General features: G+C 40.0%; 1 protein-coding gene across 4 annotated transcripts in view; it reads left to right on the top strand.

Annotated features, from left to right (window-relative positions):
* The first annotated feature begins 245 nt into the window (after positions 1 to 245).
* LOC146651348 (alsin-like) overlaps positions 246 to 24,519 on the top strand; it is a 33,430-nt gene continuing 9,156 nt past the window's right edge. For 3 of the 4 annotated variants that reach the window (XR_014907845.1, XM_085383680.1, XM_085383679.1), the window contains exons 1-31: positions 246 to 435; positions 2,276 to 2,452; positions 4,686 to 4,846; positions 4,930 to 5,154; positions 5,606 to 5,796; positions 6,108 to 6,140; positions 6,225 to 6,425; positions 7,541 to 7,641; positions 7,734 to 7,927; positions 8,099 to 8,186; positions 8,327 to 8,508; positions 11,496 to 11,664; positions 11,908 to 12,004; positions 12,378 to 12,455; positions 12,623 to 12,844; positions 13,021 to 13,192; positions 13,289 to 13,484; positions 14,136 to 14,201; positions 14,387 to 14,546; positions 14,772 to 14,903; positions 15,652 to 15,780; positions 16,048 to 16,071; positions 18,854 to 18,924; positions 19,594 to 19,660; positions 19,787 to 19,956; positions 21,023 to 21,088; positions 21,298 to 21,396; positions 21,682 to 21,846; positions 22,059 to 22,170; positions 23,986 to 24,063; positions 24,223 to 24,359. Coding sequence is in view for 3 of the 4 variants with exons in the window: in XM_085383680.1 (XP_085239806.1) it covers positions 2,433 to 2,452; positions 4,686 to 4,846; positions 4,930 to 5,154; positions 5,606 to 5,796; positions 6,108 to 6,140; positions 6,225 to 6,425; positions 7,541 to 7,641; positions 7,734 to 7,927; positions 8,099 to 8,186; positions 8,327 to 8,508; positions 11,496 to 11,664; positions 11,908 to 12,004; positions 12,378 to 12,455; positions 12,623 to 12,844; positions 13,021 to 13,192; positions 13,289 to 13,484; positions 14,136 to 14,201; positions 14,387 to 14,546; positions 14,772 to 14,903; positions 15,652 to 15,780; positions 16,048 to 16,071; positions 18,854 to 18,924; positions 19,594 to 19,660; positions 19,787 to 19,956; positions 21,023 to 21,088; positions 21,298 to 21,396; positions 21,682 to 21,846; positions 22,059 to 22,170; positions 23,986 to 24,063; positions 24,223 to 24,359 (3,806 nt within the window). In the remaining variant the exon portion in view is untranslated. The remainder of the gene's footprint in view (positions 436 to 2,275; positions 2,453 to 4,685; positions 4,847 to 4,929; positions 5,155 to 5,605; positions 5,797 to 6,107; positions 6,141 to 6,224; positions 6,426 to 7,540; positions 7,642 to 7,733; positions 7,928 to 8,098; positions 8,187 to 8,326; positions 8,509 to 11,495; positions 11,665 to 11,907; positions 12,005 to 12,377; positions 12,456 to 12,622; positions 12,845 to 13,020; positions 13,193 to 13,288; positions 13,485 to 14,135; positions 14,202 to 14,386; positions 14,547 to 14,771; positions 14,904 to 15,651; positions 15,781 to 16,047; positions 16,072 to 18,853; positions 18,925 to 19,593; positions 19,661 to 19,786; positions 19,957 to 21,022; positions 21,089 to 21,297; positions 21,397 to 21,681; positions 21,847 to 22,058; positions 22,171 to 23,985; positions 24,064 to 24,222; positions 24,360 to 24,519) is intronic. The other variant, XM_085383682.1, reaches the window with a different exon arrangement.

The following is a 24,519-nucleotide window of genomic DNA, read 5'->3' as shown; positions in this document are numbered from 1 at the left end:
AATTGATGTCACGTTTAATTAATTATTTAATCTGTATTTCTATAATTCATTTTGGCACTCATGAGTCTCCACATAAAACAGATAACTGGATTTGAAAAAGATGATACGCCATTCAGACTGCATTCTGGAAACAGAGCTACAGTAGACCCTATTTTTCTTTCTGTATACTAGAGCTTCTTTCGCGTGCTGCAGCAACAGGTGAGTCGCCGCTGTAAAGTTTGTCCCTGCACGGATGCCATCGCAGAGTTTCCTCCCAACAACAACCACACCACTTCTGCTTTCACTGCGCTGCACTGATTTGAATAAATAACAATCTAAAAAGAAATGCCGTAGCTCGGTGCCCCTCCTGTGACACCTGGACACAGTTCCGGATTTATTCACAGTGACCGCAGCACAAATCTCCGCAGCCTTCCGCCGACTTCAAACGGGCGCTCGGTGAGTTTAGTTAGCTTCTTTAGCAGCTGTAGCATCGAGCTAGCCAACTTCTTTATTCGCTTTTCTCTCGTATTCTTAGATAGTGTAGGAAATTCTGTCAGGGGAATAAAAAAAAAAAAAGAAGATGATCACAGTTGTTTCTGTCTTTACTCTGTGACAGAAGAAGCATGGCTGTCAGTCTGTGAAAGTAAACAGCTTCCGAGATTAGATAGCTATTAGACAGATTAGATATGGGTTTTGTTGCCGCCACTGTTTTGTAAATAGAGCTAAAAAACAAACAAACAAACAAACAAACAAACACGTAGTCATATTAAACTGACCTTTAATGTAAAAGCATCGATTTTAGTTAACGATGATCACATTACAACGTTGTAATGTGTTTGTATTTCGTATATAAGTGATTTAATCGCCGTGAAGAACCAAAGGTGAAATGTTTGGCAAATTTTGAGAAAGAAATTACTAAAAAGTCGAGCTAAAGTTAATGTTAAAAGCAGAGTTACTTATGTTCATAAGTCACCGTCACATTTTTTAAAATATAATATTAAGAGGCTCTCTCTTTTAATTTAAAAGTGGGGGATTTCGCGCAGAATTTGGATGAAAATGTGTTTGTCCATAATAGGCATTAATAACTGTAATACCATTCACCTGATCTGGACTGTTTTAAAGAATATTATGTCCTCTGGATATCAGAAGCTGTAAATATAATATCATTGCTCTACCTGCCAAACTGTGCTTTTTACAGACCTCCACAAGTTCTGTCAGAGATCAGACATCCAACTATTTTAGGGACTCAAAGCATGGGTCATTGTATGTTAGCTTGAGCTTCACTCCCGAGAGTCCATAGTGATAGAGCCATATTACCAGATACCAGATATACCCATAAAAGTGCAAAGCAGCCAGCTCAGGTAGTTTTCTTTAGGACTTTATTATCTAGAAAATGGCAATGATGATAGAACATAATAAATAGGATGGATATAGGGCATGTTCTGTTTGCCCATCAATCTTTTTATGCTTATCCAGTTTGTGGCTGTGGGGGGGCTGGAGTCCCCATTGTCATAGGGGAACAACCTTCTCATGGCTACCACATAGACTCAGTCAGCAAATCTTGGCTGGCCTAATGAGGCCTAATGAAACAGGTGCCTTTCTCTTTACTCTGGATTCACTCAGTGGATTCAAACCAAGGACCTTCTTTCTGTGAGGCTACAATGATTAATATTTAAAAGTGAACTTTTAAAGACAAAGTGTCAAGGACAGGATACTTTAAGCATGTCAGTACTCTGAGACCACAGTAAAGGAACCTGGATAAACTGATTACATCAAAAACATCAAGTCTGTTAACAACCTGATCAATGGAAACTATGTTTACATCAAAGAGTATATCTCCTGTAAACTGAAGAACAGGATTTATGTGATACATGATCTATGTAAATATCGCTTCCTTCACCATGTCACTTTTCATGTAATAAAGTGATGTATTAGGGTACAGGGTGCTGCACAAGAGGCTGAAAATCAGTGTTAATGTTTTCTAATATATTTTACCCTGTTCTGTGTTACAGATTTGGTTATTGTCCCTTTATGTGCAGCCACATAAAGGGCCATAAACAAAAAATAAATTAAAAACTTACACCTGAATAGTGGACAATTGTAAATAAATGCCTTGGAAAACAGCTCTTGACCACATTTCAGTCATATGCAAACATTGGGACAAATGTTATTGCATGTTATTACATCTGAACCAGAGAAAACCAACTGACATAATGACTTAAGTGTTTTTGGTACATGCCAGAGTTGCATCAAGTGATAAACTGAATGTGTCTTTGTGGTTGTTGTACCAAATAAGCCCCTGGAGCCTGATAAACCAACGAGGCACTGCAGCAGGACAGAGGATTCACTTTGTTCCTATCAGCTGAGTCATTCAGAGGGAAAACAAAGAAGAGCTTTGAAGAAATGAACATACAAGTGTCATAAGTGTACTGAGGAATGGGGAGCCTGAAGTGATGGAGATTCCAGAGGCAAGGTAAGCACATAGGAGCGCTTTCAGCAGACCTTGGCTTTATAATCTCTGAGAAACTTGTTTTAAGTGGAAACATGTTGAACATAAAAGCAAGATCCTTTATACCTTTAGCCTTCATTTAATCTTGGACAATCTCTCAAGCAGTGTGTTAAGCTTTTATTTATGTACATTAAAACACAAAGTTCATACCATTAATCTAAGAGAAACTGCTTTGCAACTTACAAGTTTTTTTGTGTGTTTTATTAAGCTCTCATTAGCTCCGTATATTCACAAATGGGCATATATTGACATTCACAAATACAGAAATGTAAACAAGCATGCTCTTCTCATAGGGATATTGAAAGTCATAGAAGAGAACATAAGAAAAAAATCACTGTTGGTGGACATTTACTCAAAAACAATAACAATTAAAGTTTAATTAAACCTTACTTATTGAACCTTTTCTGTTCAGTAAATAAGTATTCCAGTAAACATTAGTTCTTCTATAATTTCATTTCCACTACAGCTCAAGCGAAACTTTTATGCTAATGGTTATAACTACAGCACTGTGCAAAAGTCTTGAGTCATTCCTCATTTCTTTATATTAATTAAATAAAATTTTATTGAGTGACTGTGTCTTCTTTTGAACTGAGAGAATTGCTCTTCAATTTTCTCATCTGATTCTGATATTTCTGATAATAGAGGAAAACAAGCTCTGAACAAGGTTTTACTGATGATTACAGGCATCAACATTCATAACTGTAAGTAAATGATGGGCATCCTTGTTTTCTGATGCTGTCTATTATTACAGACTACCTAAATTAAAATGTAGAAATGAAAAAATAAATTAACTTAACCTTGTAACTTTTTCAGAAGCTGCACACTATTGTTACAGACTAAACAATATTTTTTACCTGGGATGTTTTTAACCAGCTCCTCAAAGCCCTGCTCTTCCACCCTGTAAACCACACCAGTAATTTCCATCCATCATTTCCTCTTCCTGTCTCATGGAGTGTAGCTAGTGATTCCTCCAATGTTTTTGTAGAGTCAAATAAAGAAACTGGAACAAATGATGTGTTTTGTGCCAGGCTGCTTGTAATAGAGTATATAAAGATAGAAATTTAAGAATTGCTTCTTTGGCAAGTTTCACTGTTATGTGTTTACCTTAACCATGGTTCATCTCTTGAGTTAGGTGCCTTTTTAATACTTTAGTGATTCATAGGGTAAGTTTAACAACCAAACCAAATAAGCATTAATCTTAAAATGGCCGGATACAGGGACTGGAATGACCAAAGAAAAAGAATTCAGAGATCTCCAGAAAGCTTGAAGAACTATTGCTTAAGACTACTTTAAAAAATGTAGAAGTCTGACTTATTGAAAGCAAAATATGAAGAAATGAGGGGTTATTCAAAAGTTTCCCACAGTGGTGTGTGCATTTCATAATCACACAGAAAATACACAATACCAGAAGTACATTTTTTAATAATGTGAGAGTTTTGGTTTGGTTTTGTACTGTATAAAAAGAATAGACAGAGCTTCTAGGTCTGAAAAGTAATGCCAGTGCTGAAGTGCCTTAAAGCTGATGGTGAGCAGGGGGAGATACCTTTGTCTGTGCTCCCTTGACCGTGCCCTCAGTAAATACAATCTTGATTAATTTAGAGTTTCAGTCAGTAAATTCCACTGTTATTGAATACTACATGATGTCTATTTTGTGAATTATGTTCCCCATTAAAGTGCAGAGAAACAATAAATTCTATTGTAACATACTCAGAAATCCTGTATCTGTAACATTTTCAGCTTTGATTACATACAAACAGGAATATCAGAACCTTACTAGGTGTGCCTATACTCAGTTGTTTATTTATTGTTTATTGGTACAGGAACATGTGTATATATCATAAACACGTGCCACATGCCACAAGTTCTATACCCTAAGCTAATTTTTAGTCCCAATCCTGTCATATATTTGTGTCTAGTTCAGTATGAGGGCTGTGTAAGCTGCACAGACTTGTTCGTCTACTTCAAAACTAAATTGCGTGTCAGGGCCGGCAGACATTGAGCAAATAATTATTGTTTGACAGATGGATGTGATGGAATATAATCCATCTGTCACTCAAAGTTGTGTCACTAAACCACATCTAATCTCTGCAGTAGTGGTTTCCAGGTGCAGAATTTGGAGAATCTGTTCAGGTTGATCACATCTGAATGCACAGACTTATTAAGACTTGCTTATTTAATCTTTCACGCTTCATTGCAGCCTCGCAGATGAGCAGGCTCCCACATTTCCAGACCGAGGACTCCTCCATGTTTGGCATTCAGCGGGCCACAGCAGGCAGCTCTGTCCAGATAGGGTGCTGCTGTCCAGGCCCGTGCTGCAGGTCTCCCTGGGGGAACACCACGGCCTCCTGCTCGCACAGGGTAAGTTTGATTGTAGTAAAGAAGGCCCCACTTTCATTTATGCTTCATCACTGCATTTCTTCTCAGATGTTACTGTCTTTCAGGTGGTCAGGTGTATTCATTTGGAGAGCTTTTATGGAGGGATCTGAGCGTCCCCGTGTCTGCTCCGGTGCCAGAGGTCTCTCTGCTGGGAAAGACGGTGGTCCGTGTGGCTGCTGGCGGCTTCCACTGCGGTGCACTGAGCGAGCAGGGTAGCGTCTACATGTGGGGGGAGAATACTGCAGGACAGTGTGGGCAAACAGAGAAGGGTACAGTCACAAACATCACCGGTTAGTTAACACCTTTCTTCTGAATGTTCCTAACTTTTACCCTTGTGTTCAGCCTCTGCTCTCCATTGTAACTTCCCTCCTTCCTCACTACCTCCGTCAGCTTCTTTCTCGCTTATCTTTTACTTCTGTTCTTTGTCAGAGATTCAACACTTTCTTTTCTCATTACTTTTATCCATTGTTGTGAAACTTCCATTTTCTGTCAGTGCTTCCTCCCATTTTTTGCAACATGGTTTATTTTTTTATTTACGTTCTTTATAAATGCTGATATTAATTTACCAGCTACGTGTTTATGAGGCCTTAAAACTGATTTTTAAAGCACCAATGGTGATAGTAGATATGAGGTTGACAAATAAAAACTTGTTAAATTAGATGAAACAGTTAAAAAGAGGCATTTATTTACTTCTATGTCAGGCTTAATATGATTTAAATGAAACAGAAAATTACCCCACAGTTCCAGAGCCTTGTCCTGTCATCGTGGTGGACGGTGAGGTCGTTCCTCCAGTGGTGGTTCGAATTGTGGACCTTGCCTGTGGACGGGAACACAGCCTGGCTCTGTCAGCTCAGAACGAGCTGTGGGCGTGGGGTAGTGGCTGCCAACTCGGCCTGGTCACCAACACCTTCCCTGTGGGGAAACCACAGAAGGTAATACTACAACTCTTTTCCTGTTATAGATATGAATGAAGATTTAAAAAACCTTCCCTGTTAAATGTAGTTGTAAGTTGTTAATGAATTAAATGACATGAAGTACTGCTGTAGCAATAGTTAAACAAGTGTCACTACTAATTTATTTATACAGCTCATACAAATATCACAAAACAGGAAAATAGGTGCTCGAGTGTAAATGGTTAAACCGTTTTCTCAGTACATGTTAATAATATTAGACATTTTAAAGTATTAGTTAATTTATGAAATGGTTCATTTACTCTTGTGTTCTTTATCCTCTGTGTCCAAAGGTGGAACACTTGGCAGGCAGACATGTGATTCAGGTAAAATCTAATTTCATTGCCATGTTAAACCTCCAAAGCTGTGATGTTCTGTTTTAGCTTTACTGGCTGTATTTCTTCCTGCAGGTGGCCTGCGGTGCATACCACAGCCTGGCTCTTGTCCGCAGGTTACCTCCTCAGGACTATAATACCCAGCATGCCCCTAAGAAGAAGGAGCGAGGCCAGTCACCCCACTACTCGGTGACAGAAAGGGAGGAGCTCTCAGCAGTTGAGGATTCTCATTACTGCCCACTCGGAGTGGAGTTAACTGAAGTGATGAAAGGAGAGGTAAATAAAAATACAAACAGGAATAAGTAAAAGAACAATAATGAAAAGGGGACTACACAAATTGTAAAATAACTGCCAGTACTTACAACAGTAGAGCAAATTATTGTGAATACTCTAGAATAAGATGAATGCAGCTATTAATTCCATATAGGAGTTTTAAGTACAGGAGAAACGCATTTTGAAGTCTTTAAAAACAAATGTGAGCACTTTACAATTATCACAATCTCAAGCCAAAATATAATTTTTGTTCAGCTTTTTTCTATAACTGTCTTGGAGCATCAATATTAAAGGATACATCACAGTTTCTGTAGAAAAATGTAGAGAAAAAGAAACAAGCATCAGTGCCCTGTATGTTTAAATTCTGATAATACACGGGGTGAACTTTAAAGAGTCACACCATCATGTGGCATGGGTGGTCAAAACAAGTTCTAGCATATGAAAGCTCTTCTTTATAACTACATTTTAATTTGAGGCTCATCTTCTATCTGTGATTCTTTCTGTGTCCAAATCCGCTAATTTTGACCAGGTCAAGTGGGAAGCATGGAATAAAACTCTAAACAGTGAGAGTTATTCTGGCATACATTCCACAAGTATACTGATGTTCAGTTTTACTTGTGTAATGAGGCCAAAAAGGATATGGTTGTAGGTAATTTCTTGAATTTTATTTATTTATTTTTTGTAAAAAAATGTAAAAAAAATAAAAAAATAAAAATGTAGCTTTAAAAAAAAAGGTACGGCACAGCTAATCAGAGCTGCCAGTCAGGAAGTGTGAAGGAAACTGACCGGTCATAAAAAGGCCACTTCCTCCCTCCCTCCCTTGCAGCAGAGTTATTTGAATGGGTCACTACTGAATGTGTCACCACCTAACACACTGTTGGTCGCTATTGGTGACATGTAAATGACCAACAGTGTGTTAGGCGGTGCAATCATGATGTTTTATCGCATTAGTGAGTGTATATAAAGCCTCAACATCCTGTTAATCTGAATAATGTCCAGTTCCAACATTTTACAGGTGTGTAATTGTTGAAAATTGACTAAAAACAAGTAATTTACATAATCAGGAACCATAGCTTTCTCAACAATGTGTGATACCCCTTGTCATTTTGTGTTCACAGACGTCTTTCCAAGTTCGAGGACCCAGACGAAGGCTCCGGGCTGGAGCAACATCAGCAAGCAGCAGTCCTGGTTCTGATGACAGCAAATCTAACACTAAACAGTACGTTACTACATAACTCACTTAATTTTAAAAAATAATTCCTAACTCTCATAGTTGTCTTTCCTTGCCTTTCCTCCACTGGAAAACTTTAGCCCAACCCTTGAATCTCAGGGTCAAACTGACAGTGTAACAGAGACTGACGGCAGCCCAAAAGTGCACTTGCTGTCAGGCTGGAGAACCAACAAGAACTTCTCTGAAGACCTGGAGTTGCAAAATCTCCTTGAGGAACTCTCTGATCAGTCATTAGATAAACAAGACACTGACTCACTGAGCAGCCACACCTCAGGTTTGTGATATTCGTCTCTTCGATGTTTTGAAATTCATCATTTAATGTAACAATTAATATAATTGACTGTTTTTCTCTTCTTGATTCATCCTTCACTCATTCCTTTGTTTTCAATTGCTGTTTTTTGCTGCTTTCTGTAATGTTTTCTCTTCTCTTATCTGTTCTATCCAGACGACAGCTGCATTTCCTCAACTCCTTCCTCTGACCTGCTGACTTCCAGTTACAAAGATGACTTAAATACAAAGAGACAAATGCACAAGTAAGACTGTGTTTCAAAACCGTGTCCCAGAACTGCAAAGCATGAATAATAATCGTCGACTAATGCAGATACACGCCCTGCCAGGATGTCTGTTATCTTCAGGGTATTAGCAGCTTAACATTTGACCTTCTGTTCCACAGTAACAGTGGACTGTCTGGGTCACACTCCTCTTCCCCAGTGTGTCTGAATGAAGTTCGACTCTGTCTGGAGAAGGAAAAGCCGTCCCTGCAGGGACTGAAGAGCTCTAGTCTCACAAACATACACCAGAAGGGGAAAACGGCAACGAGCAGGAGAAGCTCGCTTCCTGGAACACCCACCCACGGTAGGAATGATAGGGTGTGAACAGCTTAACTGTACATTTGGGAAATGAGCTTATTTACTTTACTTTCAAGAGTGAGATGAGAAGATTCCCCAAACTCAAAATATGGAGCCAGGAGACTGTTAGCATAGCTTTTCATCAAGACACTGAGAAGCTATTAACAAAAAAACAGACACACCATTTGATTCTGTGTAAAACCACAGCTGTTAGTTTTTTGCATCTGTACTTGTATTTGAAATGAACAAACAAGAGGTAATTCCTGTAGTTCTAGCTTTGGAACTACAGGAACTGCTGTTAGGATTGTGTTTGATTATGAATTTTAACTTTTTACATTAGTAATTAGTGAAATATAGCAGTATGGACTGAACACGTTTATACGCTATCTGGCACTTTTGTCGATTACCTGCAACAGAACACACAGCGCAGTTCCTGCCTGTGTTTGCATTTCACTTTGACGCATTTAAGACCAACATATCTTTTAAAACTTGAGCTTATGTGTTCAATAAACTGATAAGTCAATCAAGGTTATTCTTGCTTTCTGAATATATCTTTTTTCATTATTAAAGCATTTCTCAATCTCTATAAAAAATGACATTCAAGTAGCCTGAAAATGTCATTTGGTCTCACCAATAAGTTGAGAAATCTCTCTGTACATCTACCTGTTTTGTGCTTATCTTGACAACTGCTTGTCCAGTCCAGTCAGTGTTGGCCCTTGCATTACTGGGGACATGTGTAAGTGCTTTGCAGAGTATGAGATTATTTGGGTTATCCGTTCTCATACTTTGGGTCACTTTCATTTACAAGTGGCCCTCTGCCTGATCCACTCTGTGTACGGGGAGGAGGGGCAAAGAAAGTTTTCACAGGACTGTTTGCAGCCATCTTAAAAATTAAGGGCACTTCATGATTCAGTAGCTTGTAAAACCTCCTTTAGGAGCAATAACTTGAAGTAACTATTTTCTGTATGACTGGATCAGTCTCTCACATCATTGTGGAGGAATTTTGGACCGCTCTTCATGAACGCAATATTTTAACATGCTAACTGAGGCCTAACTTATCTGAGCATTGCATGGTCTGACCTTTGGGTGAATTCCTTGGGACATCCACTCATGGGAAGATTGTGGGATTGTGTTAACACACAACTGAATGCTCCAGACCAGAAAATTGCCAAAACTTCTGCATTTGTAGAGGTGGTGACAGCTGCTGATGATCAGTTTATCACATACATTCGATGAGCAGCACCCACACAATTTCTAATTTTGTTTGGCTGTCTTTGTGAAGATATAATAATGCATTACTAATCATCTTACTTTTAATATTACCTTTAAGTTTAATCATCACTAGTAAGTGCCACACTCTCGCGTAACCTAATTCAACCAAGTCTTTAGCCCTCAACTCTTGAAAGAACTTTGTGAGAATTTTATTGTAATAAGTCATGAAATGTTGTAAAGCTTGCTGGACATCTAATTTTACATTTGGTGTCCTGTAATAAATTACCTCCTTTGTTTTGTTTGGATCAGAGGATCTTAGGAAAGCTGTTTTGGAATATGATAAGAATATTTTAACAGGCATTTTATCAGATTTTAATTAAAACGTTACCTTCTAGCCTCTATTAAAACAACACAATCGAGATGAATGGATTATTGTGCCACATACTTTTGCTTCTCCAATTTCACTACCTGATAGAATAAGAAGTAAACCCGCAATGGGTTTATTTCAGTTCACTTTTTCATGTTGCATTTTCAGTGGAATTAGACCTAGAGTTCTTCATTTTTTTAGGATTCAAGTTTACACAGTTTTCCCATTTTAGCAAACACCTTATACTCTCTCTATATAACTCTATCCCAATACTAGTACTGGTAATTTCTGATGACTGTGCTAATGATTTCAAATAACTTTACTTAATAAGGGTTGTATGAAATACATTGATTGTGCCATACAAGGGCCGGCAGACTCTCAGTTTCTGGTTTTCCAGGAGTTTCAGGAGCGTAAAAATGAAAGTGTCTCGTCAGCCGACGCAGAAATGAAAACCACGTTGACATTTTAGGTTTTTGCTGAAAAGCCTTGTTTAAAAAAAATATAATATATTAGATATATTGAATAGCAGAATGTTTTTATTGATGTTGTGACTTTCTGCTCTGTGCCTGCTTATCCTGGTTCAACAGCTTGACTCAGCTCCCGGTTAGTTTAAGTATTTTGTAGGTACAAGGTGGCACATGTTGATTCCAGTGAAGTAGTGAAGCTCTGTGAGTCGTTAGGGTGTGTTCATGCAAACCCTTGTGGGTGCGGTTTGTTTGCGTTTGCTCATGTAGCATGGTCAATAACACTGCACTGAACTCTGATGCAGTTTGTTTGCAGAGAAGACATAAACACTGAATTTTCTGAATTAATGACATCTCTTAAAATCTCAGAAGAGCCACGAAAGTTTGTTTTCACAAGCAATAACGATCCCCTTCCTTAGTTTATGCTCAAAATATTGGGAGATACTGGCGTCTTTATCTGTTGAGTCGCCCCTTGGCCAGTCTGAATTCATTTTCAATGGATCATCCTGAAGCTATGTTGATTCAGCTGATTGTGGGAAACACTGCAGATTGTATTCTGTAGCAATAACATTCATATTACTCAAAGATTGCTCAAGTCCATCTAGGCTTTTTTAGGATTTCAAGATCATTCTGAAACATTGACAAAAAACATTTTGTACTAGAGTTATGTAATTTTAATGAAAAACTCAATTTACAATATAGATAAATGCTCAAATATGACAATTATGTGAGGATTCAGTTATTTGAATGTCCTCACCTAGTGTATTTTTTCTTTTATTCAGTCAATGCTTTCTTATTCTGTGATTTGCTGGTGTGGTAGTCTTAATGTAACGACAAACCATCATATTGAATCCCAAGCATCTTTTATACATGGACTACTCTCTGCAAAGCAGGTTCCCCCACAGGGACATTAAAGTTTTACTCTACTCTGCTCGTGTATTTTTCCGTTAGGGTCTCCTCGGAGGCGACACCCTTGTGCTTGCAGGCCGTCCTCAGCTGGTGGGGCTCCGGCTGGAGCACCAGAGGAGGCAGAAGATGGCCTGCCATTTCTGGAGACAGAGATTTGGAGCTGGGGCCGTGGCTCTGAGGGACAACTTGGTCATGGAGATCAGCTCGCCAGGTGGGGACCAAAAATAAAGTGTAACAGTGATATTTAAAATTAAAATGTCTATATTGTATTTACGATATGTCTATGATGATGTAATAAGCATAATTATTATTTAAAGGTGAATTGAACAGAATTACATTAAAAGACAATTAGATACAACCTTTTGGGATGAAATGCTCAATTGAATTAGTTGGAAATGTGTAAAGAAAGAAATTATAACCACAAGATTCGAGTGAACTGTGTTTGTGTGTCCAGACTCCAGCCTCTATGCATCAAGTCTTTAACAGGTGAAGAAGTGATCAAAGTTGCTGCAGGCTCGCACCATTCACTGGCTCTCACTGCTCAGTGCCAGGTAACAAAAACGGCACACACTTAGCATGATTAGACAAACAGGTGCCATTTCTAAGTACCCCCTTTGACATTAAATGCTCCCAAGCTCTGGAGACCTTACCCTACTAAATATTGCTACTTGTACTTGCATGCTGAGATGAGCTTAACATTTCTGTATGTTTTAATGAGAAGTCCAGAAAGATGAGTTATGCTTTAACAAAATGCTAATAGACATCCTAATTAAACATCAACATTTGTGACTCAATCTTAAAAATAAGATGTAATTAACTGTCTTATGATACTTTAATCATGTTATTTTTCAAGGTCTCAAGTTTCAAGCATTACTTGTATGTAAGTGCATGCTCACCCCCTATTTCATCTCTTCTGTGCTGTAGGTGTACTCATGGGGCAGCAACATGTGTGGACAACTCGGCCACGTGAACAGCCCCGTCACTGTCCCTCAGCAGGCGAAGGTACAGAAATCTCATCCCATTTTTTAAAATTTAATTCACACATTTCACACTTCTAGCCAAAGATTTAGTCATTCACATAGATTATTATTTTCGCTAATGTAGGAAAACATAGCAACACCATCCATTTCCTAATATTACTCTGTTTCGTTGTGGGTGGACCACCATAGCTGTCTGATGGGCTTCGTGTTTGGGACTTGTCAGCCGGTCAGAGCCACACCCTGCTCCTGGCTGATGGAGACTGTGTGCAGCCAGTCCTGTTGTACTGCGGCCAACAGAAGGAGCCAGTGCAAACTGAGAGGCTAAACCAGAGTGAAAGCTCAAGCAAGAGGTCACCCAACAGAGTGGAGCGTTATACAGTCATGCCCACCCTGCTGCCCTTCTGCATTGAGGTTTGTAGGTCCAAAGCGCAACTTAACACAGACAGTAAGGAAAATGATGGGTGGAGCATTTTTTCCGCTAAAGCACGAACATATTTATGAGATGGAAGTTCTTACTCACACCAGCCTAACTCTAACTGTAATTGTAACCTAAATGTTACCCTCTTGTTTTTGCTGTGTGTGTGTAGATGGGTTACGTTAGCAGTGTGTGCAGTGGAGGTCAGAGCTGTGCGGTGCTGGCAGACCACAATGTCATGGGTTTTATTTCGGCTATCCACGAGCTGGCCTCCAGAGAGAGGCACTTGTACTGTTGGTGCAGCAGCGTCAGGAAGATCCTCCTCACCCCTCTGCGTAAAAGAGGTCAGAGAGCATCTACTGCCTCGTTCTGCCTAATTAAAACATTTATTAAAATTAGTGTTTGTGTGTGTGTGTGTGTGTGTGTTTTCTCATCTGCAGAAAGTTTGTGTCCAGTGTTGGGTGAGCAGTGCTCTCATCTCTTCTTCTCTCTCTGTGAGAGTTTTGTTCAGCTGAGCACCCTGATTGGCCAACATGCCACAGCACTCACCTACTTCCTGCATAACGTGCAGGGCTGTGATGTCACTACCCTTCCCCTGCTGACACACACAGAGTATTTCATTGACACATACAAAAGGTGAGTTGGGTTTTTTTGTCTCACCAAACAAAAGTCCCATCATGTGATTCCCTCAAAGAAAACATGAACAGACATACTCATGTTTATGTCAGTAATCCCTGTGATGCCTTTTTATCCCCTTTTCTCCATTTTTTTTTTTCAGTTTTTACACTCACTGGTGACTGTATTAGTTACCTTACTTGTAGCAGGTTGCCTTCAGAACTGCCTTAATTATTTGCGGCATAGATTCAACAAGATGCTGGAAAAATATCTCAGAGATTTTGATCCATGTTGTCATGATCGCATCACACAGTTGTTGCTGATTTGTCAGCTGCACATTCATGATGCTTTGTTTATTCATGCATTACAAAGCAGTTATAGTGCTGTGGCTAGAATTACTTTACATACAAGCAAACCCTCCTGAAATTCGGGATCACACATACTTACGCTGTGATCAGGTTAGGTTTCATCACATCTTGTTTAAGCTTATAGATAGTTAAAAGAAACAAGCCAGGAAGACAAACATATTTCAAATGATCTTTAATAGTACAAATGCCTCTAATTTGAGATGGAGGGTTTAAGCTCTTGCAAGTTCACTTGACTTTGTAAAGGTGTATCTTGTGTGTCACTGAGGGGTAAAATCTAAGTTAAAATCACTCTGTCTGACTCTAGGTTTTTTTCTTCACTTGGTGATTTCCAAGTAATGGGCGGATTCCAACCACTTCACAAACTCTCGCTGTAAGCACTTTTATTTTTCTTAAGTGCTCACTGTAGGAGTGCAGCTCTCTTCATTTGCAAATACATGTTCTTGTATGTTTTCTTCTTTTGTGACTAAACTAAAAGCATAAAACTTATCCCAGTCACTTGACAGACGTGTTATTCTAAGAGTGTATCTGTCTCTGCCTGTCTCTGTTCCTGCCCAGTGAGAGTTTAGGCTTTCGGCAGACTTTGCTCACTCAGCTGTCCGTATCAGATCAGTCAGCCAGTGGTGATGTTGATCTGGTTTCAATGTTGTACTGGCCTCTGCAGCAGCTCCACCAGTACAGCCGAGCCCTGCTCAAACTGGCGGCCTGCTATGATGTGGTGAGAAAATCTCTCTTCTCTCTTTTTGTCTCAAGCACTTTTTTGACCTTCCCCCTTCTTTTTCTTCTCTCTTTCCCTTGCTCCGTTCCCTCACTTTCTGTTTCGTTCCCATGACTGAGCAACATTAGAACAAGTGGTTGTTAATGTCACTATATTGACTTCAAGTCTTTTATATGTTCAGGTGTACAAAATTCTCTGTCGTGCTGTCTTTCCTTTTCTCCCCAGTTAACTGTGGAGTATAAGTCCCTTGATCAGGGTCATAAAGATTGCGAGTCCCTGTCTTCATCACTGCTAAGAAGGAAGAAGGAGGCTGAAACCACCTTCCTGTTCTGGAAGACCCACTCTGGCAAAACTACTGTGAGCACAACTCTGTTTTATGTGCCTGCATCCTGTAATTTTTTTCTAGTCTATACACATTAGTCACTATGCTTTCCTTTGAGGTTTTAACCCATGACAACAAGTGTGCTTCTAAATTTTATTTCACTCCCTAGAGCCACTAGCCTTCCTGGCAGCACTCTCTAAATGCTCCTTTTCAAACTGAGCTGATTCCCAGAGTATTAACTTGCCCTGAACAGCCCTGCCCTGCATTTCATTGGCTAAAGTAATAGGGTAGTTCTCACTGATGGGTGTAGCATGCTGTTCAAAGACAAAACAAATAGGTACAGTTTTGAATACTTTCAGTTGGATGTCAGTCTCTTTTCTGCACCTCCTTTCTTCAGTTGTTAAAGAACTATAATAGATCTGTAGAGCAACTGGTGTGTAAAAACACACACCTGAGGTGTCTGCTTGCACAGAAACCTGTTTCCAAGGGTTTCCTCTTGTAAATTCATCAAATTCCCAGACAAATATAAATCACCGTATATTTAAATTTGTTGCACTTTGATCAAGGTGTCTGCAAGAGCATCTGAACTGCACGCTGCTCTGCAAAGCAGCAACCCATCATTGTGCAGTACAGTCTGTTGAAAGTAATGGTTTTCAGAGTGCAGCCTCTTCCACATCCTGTGTGAAAACACATTAAGTTATGAGACATGTGTTGCAGCTTATGAGCTACCAGAGTACTCCGGGTTTTATTAAGGAAATTTATGTGTGTGATTTTGTTCTTCAGGAGTGCCTGCGTCTTCCTAGGCGTCGTGTGGTCTGTGAAAGCAGCAACCGATCTCTGACTCCGCAGAACGCCGGGCGGTTCTCAAATCACTGGTTCATATTGTTCAATGACGCCCTGGTGCACACACAGGTACTCAGAATAAGTCAGTATGAAATCAGATATATTAAAGTGCTTTTCTTTTTTATGTTAGTAGCATAAATTCATGTTGGGGGAAGCAGTGTATAAAGGAGCCTTTAAGTCTTTTAAAATTGTCGTTATTTCATTTTTTTTGTTAACAACAACAACACTCACTGTACACCAGAGAAAACCCAAAGGATCTCTGCTGACAGTGATTTCTGGTCATCTGCATTGATTTACAGCTGAAGCTTACATATGAACATTGTGTCTTTTATTCAGGGTACAATTCCCTCTCAGAGCTTCGTGAGTATCCCTTCCACCAGTTTACCTCCAATAACAGACATAACTGTAACTGAGCTTGAGCTTGAGCTGCAGCAGCATACTGTAGGTGGGCCGGCATCTGTTCAGTGCTTCCACTCTGACAGGATCAACTAGGATTTGAATGCAGCTATATAAATGTTAATACAGGACAGGTATTACAGGTGCTTAAAGATCTGGGGCTTTATATACTTTCAGAAGCAAGTTCTTCTGTTAGTTCAAAGATCTGAGGTGATTTTTTTCCCCTGCAGAAATAGGAGCTCTGCAAATATCATATAGGCCGAATAATTAACTGGCTCACCAGTGAGTCTCTCATCCTGTGGACATGCTCCAGCTCCATCTTCTTGAGTAGCACTTGGCGACACTAGTCTATGCTCTGCTTTGCAGCCTTGTTGAGCTTGGGTTGGCAGCACACAAACCTATTCACCTCTAGTTGGAGTAGCCCTCCAGCTTGCACCAAATCTTCACAGCAGAATAAGATGGTGGAGTTGAAGTTGGTCTACCTGAGAGACAAGAGTCTCACTGGTGGGATCACATCTATGGCAACTGGTCAGTCCTTTGATAGTAAATGAAAAGACAGAACAAACTATCGACTGATCTACAACTAAACTAAGAATTCGTTGTCTGTTTGTATAATGATGAACGATGGCTTGCGTTGTTCATAAATTAATTTTTCCTTTGATGTCAGAATTGCTGGCCATTATGTTCCCTAATACTCTGTTTTTAATATTTTGTCCACTCAGTTAACATGAATGAGGCTAAAACAAACAGTGATCATTGGCCTTTGTAATATTCCAGCATTACAGATGTCCTGTGTTAACATTTATTCTGTGCATGTGGTCCTGATGGCTGATTCTGTCCAGCTGCTGCTCAGCAGGCTGCTGTGTGTGGATTCATTTGTGTTTAGAAAATTTTCCAACATTAGTTAGTGGTGAAAGTAGATGAGGTCATAGCTGCAGTAGTTCAGAGCTTGGAAGGGTGATGGTGAAAGGATGCATCTCTCACTGCTGTGGTCTAGCTTTAAACAAGGAGACTGTCACTGATTTCTTCCAGATGATGGCTTCTTTATTCTTACACTTACTGTCAGCTTGTCCTCTCTGGCTACTTTTTTTGGTTTTAGAGCAGTTTCTTCCTGAGACTCTGTTTCCTGTTTGATGTGGTGTGGTGTGTTGGGCTCATGTCACGTGTTGTGAGTTAAAACTTTGAGCAACCGTTGATGTATTAAAAGTCATTTTGTGCATCATAAATAAGTCTTATAATTGTAAAATGTGGTTGGTATGCAATGTGCACTAAGAAATGTTAATTCTTCCCATGACAATCAAAAATTAAAGCTGGTCAGTTCCCCTTCAAGGTCTTCACCTTATCCATCCATCCATCTGTCTGTCCGTCTACCCATCCGGCCATCCACCAACTCAATTCTGCTTATCTGCCATCAGGTTATGCAGGATATTGTAGACATCTTTCTCCCCAGCATCTCTTTCCTGTTCCTCCTGAGTGATCATGAGGAATTCCCAGGCCCAATGAGATATAAAATCTCTCAGTGAGTTCTGGATCTTTCACTCTTAGATGTTAGATGTGCCCAAAAACCCTCCATTCATGAGTCATCCATGAGCAGATGCTTCACCATCTCTGCTAGCTTCTTTTTTCACACAAAGGCGCAAAGGCTTCAAATTCCTTCTGGATGTCTGAGTTTCCCTAAGAATTAGCCCAGAAGATCTTCAGGTGATTTTACTTGTTTGGTTTTTAGATCTCCTTACCATAGGTGAGAGTTGGAACTCTCGCTTTACTATCCAGTCATTCAAGAGAAAACGAATTTGTCATGACAATCCAGTCACACGCTGCACCACTCTGCTGGTCTACCTCTATCTTCTCAGTACTGGCAAAGAAGATGATGAGAGTTCTTCACTTGGGGCAGCGTCTCTTCCCAGATCCAGAGGGAGCACTCCACTGTTTTACAGCGCTCAGACTTTGAGCTGCTGATTGTCATCGCAGCCATTTCACACTTGGCTACAAAATCGAAGGTCACGCACCACTAAAGACAACAGAACTACATCTGCAAAAAGCAGAAATGCTATTCCGAGGGTCAAAAAATGGACCCCTGCTTATCCCTTAAAATCCTGTTCATGGATCAAAGACAAGGGTGAAACCCTGACAGGTCCAACACTCACTTCTGTGTGTCCACGTCCAGCATGGTTGTCATTTCTATGCTTCTGTTTTCAGCTCACATGTTCAAATGGTCAGAACAAGACTTCTACAGATAGACCTAAAAGCAGCAGAAGTCCTTGAAGGAGAAGTCATCCAAATTTAAATCAGGATTATATTGTAGGAGTCACACAACTTAATGGTTACATCTCATGTAGTTAAAAAAACAAGCTTTTATGGACCTTTAACTGTAATTGATATAAAAAGGAATTTAAAACAGTCAATTACTTTGAATATTAAAACACAAGTCATGTTGAAAACAACTGAAACATCATAAAAGGTCATAAGTTTATAGAGGAAACTGCCTTATTAATGTAGGGTAGTGTAGCTGAACTCAAAAGACGTTGGACTTCCCCAATTTACCAGCACACAGTCAGGAAACCACAGACAGTTATAAAGGCATATCTTTTGGTCATCTATCCTCTTCTCTCCCTCTCTAACATACACACACACACACACAGAGTAAGATTTGATCATTTCTAAAGTTTTGTAATCTCAGACAGCGCGTTGTTACCTAATATGTGAGAATTACAGAAAAAGTGCTGCTCTCCCTCTTTGTGTGCAGTTCTCCACTCATCACGTCTACCCTCTGACCTGTTTGTGGGTGAAACCGGTCACTGAAAACGGCAGCGGACTGTGAGTTTGTTGTTGTAGAAATCAATCTACATGCTGACTAATGCGAAGTAAAGGAATGTTAGTCGCTCTGATAAAAACATTTATGCAACACTATAGCCTCAACAGCAACATGGGAGCAGTGAGATCCATGCGGGGATCTTTTTTTAATCTTTTAATTTACTTTGTATTCATTGGATAGGCAACAAGCAGCAAAACATTAAGCCATGGTTATGGTTAACTTCCCATGAAACCTACTGCTCTTTAAATCATCTGCTTTTAAAAGTACTGGTACATTTGTCACCTTTGTTTGCTAGCTGAGACCCCAGAATAGCCAGTAGAGTCCCGTTCAACCCCCAGACTAATAAGATGGTAATAAGCACTTCATGTACTTATAAGGATGTCATTTATGCTTTTTATTTATGAGTCAGATTTTAAAATCTGAGCAGCTGGGATCAGTGGAGTGAGCTCTGACTTATTCCAGCTTGCAGAGCATTGCATGACCTTATGAAAATCAGCAGGAGACAAGAGTGATCTAATTCTAGAAATATTTTTAAGTTGGACCTCCAGCCTACAAAGCGTTTAGGGAGTGGAAGTTGGATGTCATTTGTAATACAATATTTAAAAGATCCACCTCCTTGTTTTTTTTGTACCAATTAAGTTAATTATTGCTCTTGTGCTGCATATTTTCAGTCATGCCCTCAAAATAACATGTCCAGAGGAGAGTTTCACCCTGGTGGCCTCAACACCGCAGGAAAAGGTACATTTATGGTTTAAACCATTACTGTTGCTCAGTTTTTCAAAATCAGTTTGTAAAAAAAGTTTTTTTTGAGATCGAATTCCGTCTTAAAGCGTCACCTTCGGTTCTGTGCTTCTTTCTCTGCAGAACAAGTGGTTACGATCTCTTAACCAGACAGTGGATCAGATACTGGGCGGCGGAGGTCAGGGGTCGTCACCAGCAATGACTCGCACGGCCTCCTACACGTTCACGGCAGACGAACGGTTCAAAGATGCTCAGTACACCGGGAGCTGGTTGGCAGGACGGGTTCATGGCAGGTTAGAAAACATGTTTGTATGTTTTTGGCATTCTCTTTAAGGGCCCCTGAAGGCATCATTTAGGAGAACATTAAAAATGTTCCTCATTTAATACACCTGTAAAATCAAACAATAATAACAGGATTTAATGGAACTGTATTATTTTGTCACGCATAAATGCATAAAACAATGTGCCCAACTCAATAGGTTTCCAATACAACTTGAATACCAAAAAACAGCCAGTTAGCAATACAGTGGTCCCTCGTTTATCGCGGGAGTTATGTTCTAAAAATAACCCACGATAGGTGTAATCCGCGAAGTATCCAACTTTATTTTTTACAATTATTATAGATGTTTTAAGGCTGTAAAACCCCTTACTACTCTCTTGTTTAAACACTCTCAAAGTTAAAAACTTCAAAGGAAAAAAAAAAAGTCCAGTATTATAGAATGAAACCAAAAGCACCCGCTGTTGCCTTTGACAGTGCAAAACGCCTCGTCGACGTTGTTGTGTTTGTCGGGGAGAAAACTTACAAACATACAGTACAGCACTTCAGTGTCACACTGTTAGCGATTGAAGATTTGTGTAAATTTGTCAAGCTGAACGCATTCTTTAGTGTACAGGAGACACGGCACGAGATTGATTGACAGTGGTCTACAGCCAATCAGGGTGCAGAACACAATGCGTTGTAAGAAAAAAAAAACCATGCAAAATTGGACATAAAAAATCAGCGAAACAGCGAGGCCGCAAACTGCGTTATAGCAAGGGACCACTGTACAAAACAAATAATCTAACTTTATGTCTTTGGAATCTCTTAGAAACAATGATTAATGTAAAATATGTTTATATATATTTAAAAAGCAGAGCCACTTCTTCAATACGCAGGTTTGAAGTCATTATGTTTTTAGGTCAAAGAGGAGCAATGTGCATGAATGAGGAATCAAATCACTAGAAACCAATAAGTGAAGTCAGCATGAATGAAGAAAAGACTGTTTCCAGCCTTCTTGTGTAAATTCCTTCTTTGTGTGGGGAGCCTAATTGATGACGCTGGCTAAATGGTTTAAGCAGAAGCTATATTTTCCTTCACAGAGGAACCATGAAGTGGCCGGATGGGCGACTGTACAAGGGGAACTTCAAGAATGGACTGGAGGATGGGTCAGTACAGTAACCTGGTCTTATACAGAGGTGGTTACTGGATATGTTGTTCATTTCCAGTAAGAAACCTCTGCTCTTCCTGCCTTTGGTCATGTGATAAAAAAGAAACAGAAATAGTGATGTAATTGCCCTACACTTCACCTCCGGCATGTTTTAAATATCCACGTCGCAGATTCTGATCTTTGCTAACTGTTACTTTTTTTTCCCAGCTATGGAGATTGTGTGATCCCTAATAAACTACTGAATAAAACCGACACCTACCAAGGACAGTGGAGAGAGGGCAAGATCCATGGTTTTGGCAAGTACAAGTCAGTACACATTTTCTACCAACTTTCTGGTGTGAGATAGCACAAATTGTACGTGTTGCCTTAGTCAGGTGTTAAGTAGCAGCGCTGGACGTCCATATACAGATATAAAAGCTTTTTAAGTTTTAAAGACATCGGCTCTTATTAACAAATGTCTTGGGTCAGCAAATGTGGAACTAAAATAAAACATCATGTCTCCACAGTGTTTTTTTTTTTTTTTTTGAAGTGGCCACAGCTGTGGGCTCTGCACACTAACACAGAAGGCTGCTGTATATGTGTCATACTCAGGTATGCAAGTGGCGAGGTGTACGAGGGCTGTTTCTGCGATGGGCAGCGGCACGGTTACGGCATGCTGAGCTCTGGGAAACTGGCGAGGAATTCCTCCAGTGTTTTCATCGGGCAGTGGGTCCACGACAAGAAGACAGGATATGGCGTCTACGATGACATCACAAGGTCTGAATAACCCCATATTTTAGAAATATGGAAACTCAGAAGTGTTAAATGTGGAACGCATCTCCTTAGGTAGGACGGAGCAAGGTTTCGTCTAATGGTCGGTTCACAGTAGTCGATATCGGTCCTGGTTTCTAGAGATGGCCTATCATTGAATGAATTTTGTATCAAAGACATGCTCCTGTCAGCAGTCCCTGATCTCATTTTCCCCCCAGAGGTGAGAAGTACATGGGCATGTGGCTGGATGACCAGCGGCATGGTAGTGCGGTCGTCATCACGCAGCACAGTGTGTACTTTGAAGGAACTTTCAGAGAGAACAAAATGAGCGTAAGTACACCCTGAAATATGTATCTGCTTACATATGTGCTTACAAATTTGTTAGCTGATGAGTGAGTTTGAGTACATTTTAATAAGTGGTTTTTTGCTGGTTTATTTAAATACATGTGCAGAAAAAAAACAAACTAGTTTGAACATTTACAAATGCATTTTTGTCTTTATTCATCCTATGTGTTAGTTCTAAAAAAGCTTTTAGTTTATAATAAGCATATACAAACCCCTGCACCTGAAATAACAGATAAGTTGGGAGACATGCGGTGTAACAAGGCTTGAATTGTTGGTGCTGACAGGTAGTAGCTGCAGGCCTGTGGTGTGTTGATAAAATACCAAATGCATTTTACACAATGCATCCTACATGCGGCAGGTAATAATTAAATAACTTATCCTGCTTATCATCAAAAAGGATTCTCTTTGATGTCACTGAAGCACATACCAGAAGGGGTCCTGGGATGGCGGAGAGGGGTGCAGAGCGCTCAGAGCTCATGCTTTTCCTTCTTCAAACAGCAGAATTTAAAATATGCTAACCCCACTGCTGCTCCCATTAGTAGACTCTAAACATGCCAGCAAAGGACATCAGGCTCATCTCAGCCAAACAACATATACAAACCCCAGTATTACCCAAGCATGCTTTTTTAAAATACATGGTCATTTTAATCCTTTTATGGTTATGTAGATGTAAATTCTGTCTCAGTTGTTGCGAGATGATCACACCTATCACTTCTCTGCCCTCCAGTATCAGCGTTACAGTGGTTAGCCCTGTTGCCTCACAGCAAGAGAGTCCTGGGTTTGAATCCACCAGCCAGTCAGAGGCCCTCTGTGTGCATGTTCTCCTTCTGTGGGTTTCCTCCGGGCACTCCATTCTTTCTCCACAGTCTAAAGCAGGGGTGGGCAACTCCAGGCCTCGAGGGCCGGTGTCCCTGCAGGTTTTAGATGTGTCCTTGAACCAACACAGCTGATTTAAATGGCTAAATTAGCTCCTGCAGTTCTCCAGAGGCCTGGTAACGAACTAATCATGTGATTCAGGTGTGTTGACCCAAGGTGAGATCTAAAACCTGCAGGATACAGGCCCTCGGGGCCTGGAATTGCCCACCCCTGGTCTAAAGGAGTGCATGTTGGGTTAATTGGTGATTCTAAATTTCCCGTAGGTGTGAATTTCTCTGTGTTAGCCCTGCAGTCTGCCAACCTGTTGAGGCCATGTCCTGCCTTTTGCCTTTTAAGAGAAACAGATGGATGACACAGACACCTCAGTGTGTGAATCAGTTTGATAAAATGAGTTTATCATGCTCTAGTTGATAAGATAATATTGTAAATTAATTACTAAACACAAACATCCCCTTTCCAGAGAGTACAGGAAGAGCGTCCAGCAGACTCTTGTTAATTAGGTTGGGTTTGTTAAAAAACATCAAAATGATGTTTTTCAACTGCAAAATGTTTTCTGGGATGTTCCTAGCTTGAGTCAGACATTTTAACAAAAAAAACAACAACTTTGTATTTACTTAAATTTTAACTATAGATGTCTCTTGTTTTGCAACTGTTTATATTGCACAAAGCACATAAAAGACACAAGGGTTTCACTCAGGATCGATACATTTCTAATCTTATCCATGACATGTGACTGGACTGCAGTTTGTAGTGCATGTTGTAGAACTGGTGCACCTGTGCACCTCACGCCTTTGAATTCTGAACTAGTAAAATGTCCTGCCTGCCTTTAAATCTGACCTGATGATGAAATGTAAATAAATATAATGTGGTGATGAAATCTTAATCGTATTGGTGACACATTTGATGCTGTGTGCTTTCTGACAGGGTCCGGGTTTGCTGATGTCAGACGATGACACAGTTTTTCATGGGGAGTTCACTGACGACTGGACCATCAGTGGGAAGGTAGAAGTGATTTCTGCTCTTTGTTTAGGACTTGGTGTCTGCAAAGGTCTTATTTTGATAGTCTTCAAAACTTTAATCTACCTTTTTTTCCTTTTTACCACGGTTGTTACTAATAATACTCTAAAACAAGTTTCATTCTTCACTCCTCTTCTCCTTCAGGGGATTTTAACCATGCCTAATGGTGACAGTCTGGACGGCCAGTTCAGTGGAGAGTGGAGCTCAGGGCTGAAGGTGGTTGGAACGTACACAAAGCCAGGCATTGTTGAACCTCCAAACAAGGAGAAGAACGGCCTGAGGTGAGTATTTATTGCACTTTAGTGAGCTGGTTTTATAATAATGCATGTAAATGTGCTCCTGATTTGTGCAGGCTTTTATTTGTCAACTTCTTGTCTGTTACGAGGGTATAATCGTATAATGCCGTGTCATTTAAAACTTTGAAAATGTTGCACATGTGCA

Source organism: Rhamphochromis longiceps, linkage group LG16 (genome assembly GCF_057381845.1).
Source record: "Rhamphochromis longiceps isolate RC_006_pf linkage group LG16, R_longiceps_female_GT1.1, whole genome shotgun sequence".
NCBI classification, from domain to species: Eukaryota; Metazoa; Chordata; class Actinopteri; order Cichliformes; family Cichlidae; genus Rhamphochromis; species Rhamphochromis longiceps.
The sequence above is the reverse complement of the archived record's forward strand: the minus strand, read 5'-3'. Positions and strand labels throughout refer to the sequence as shown.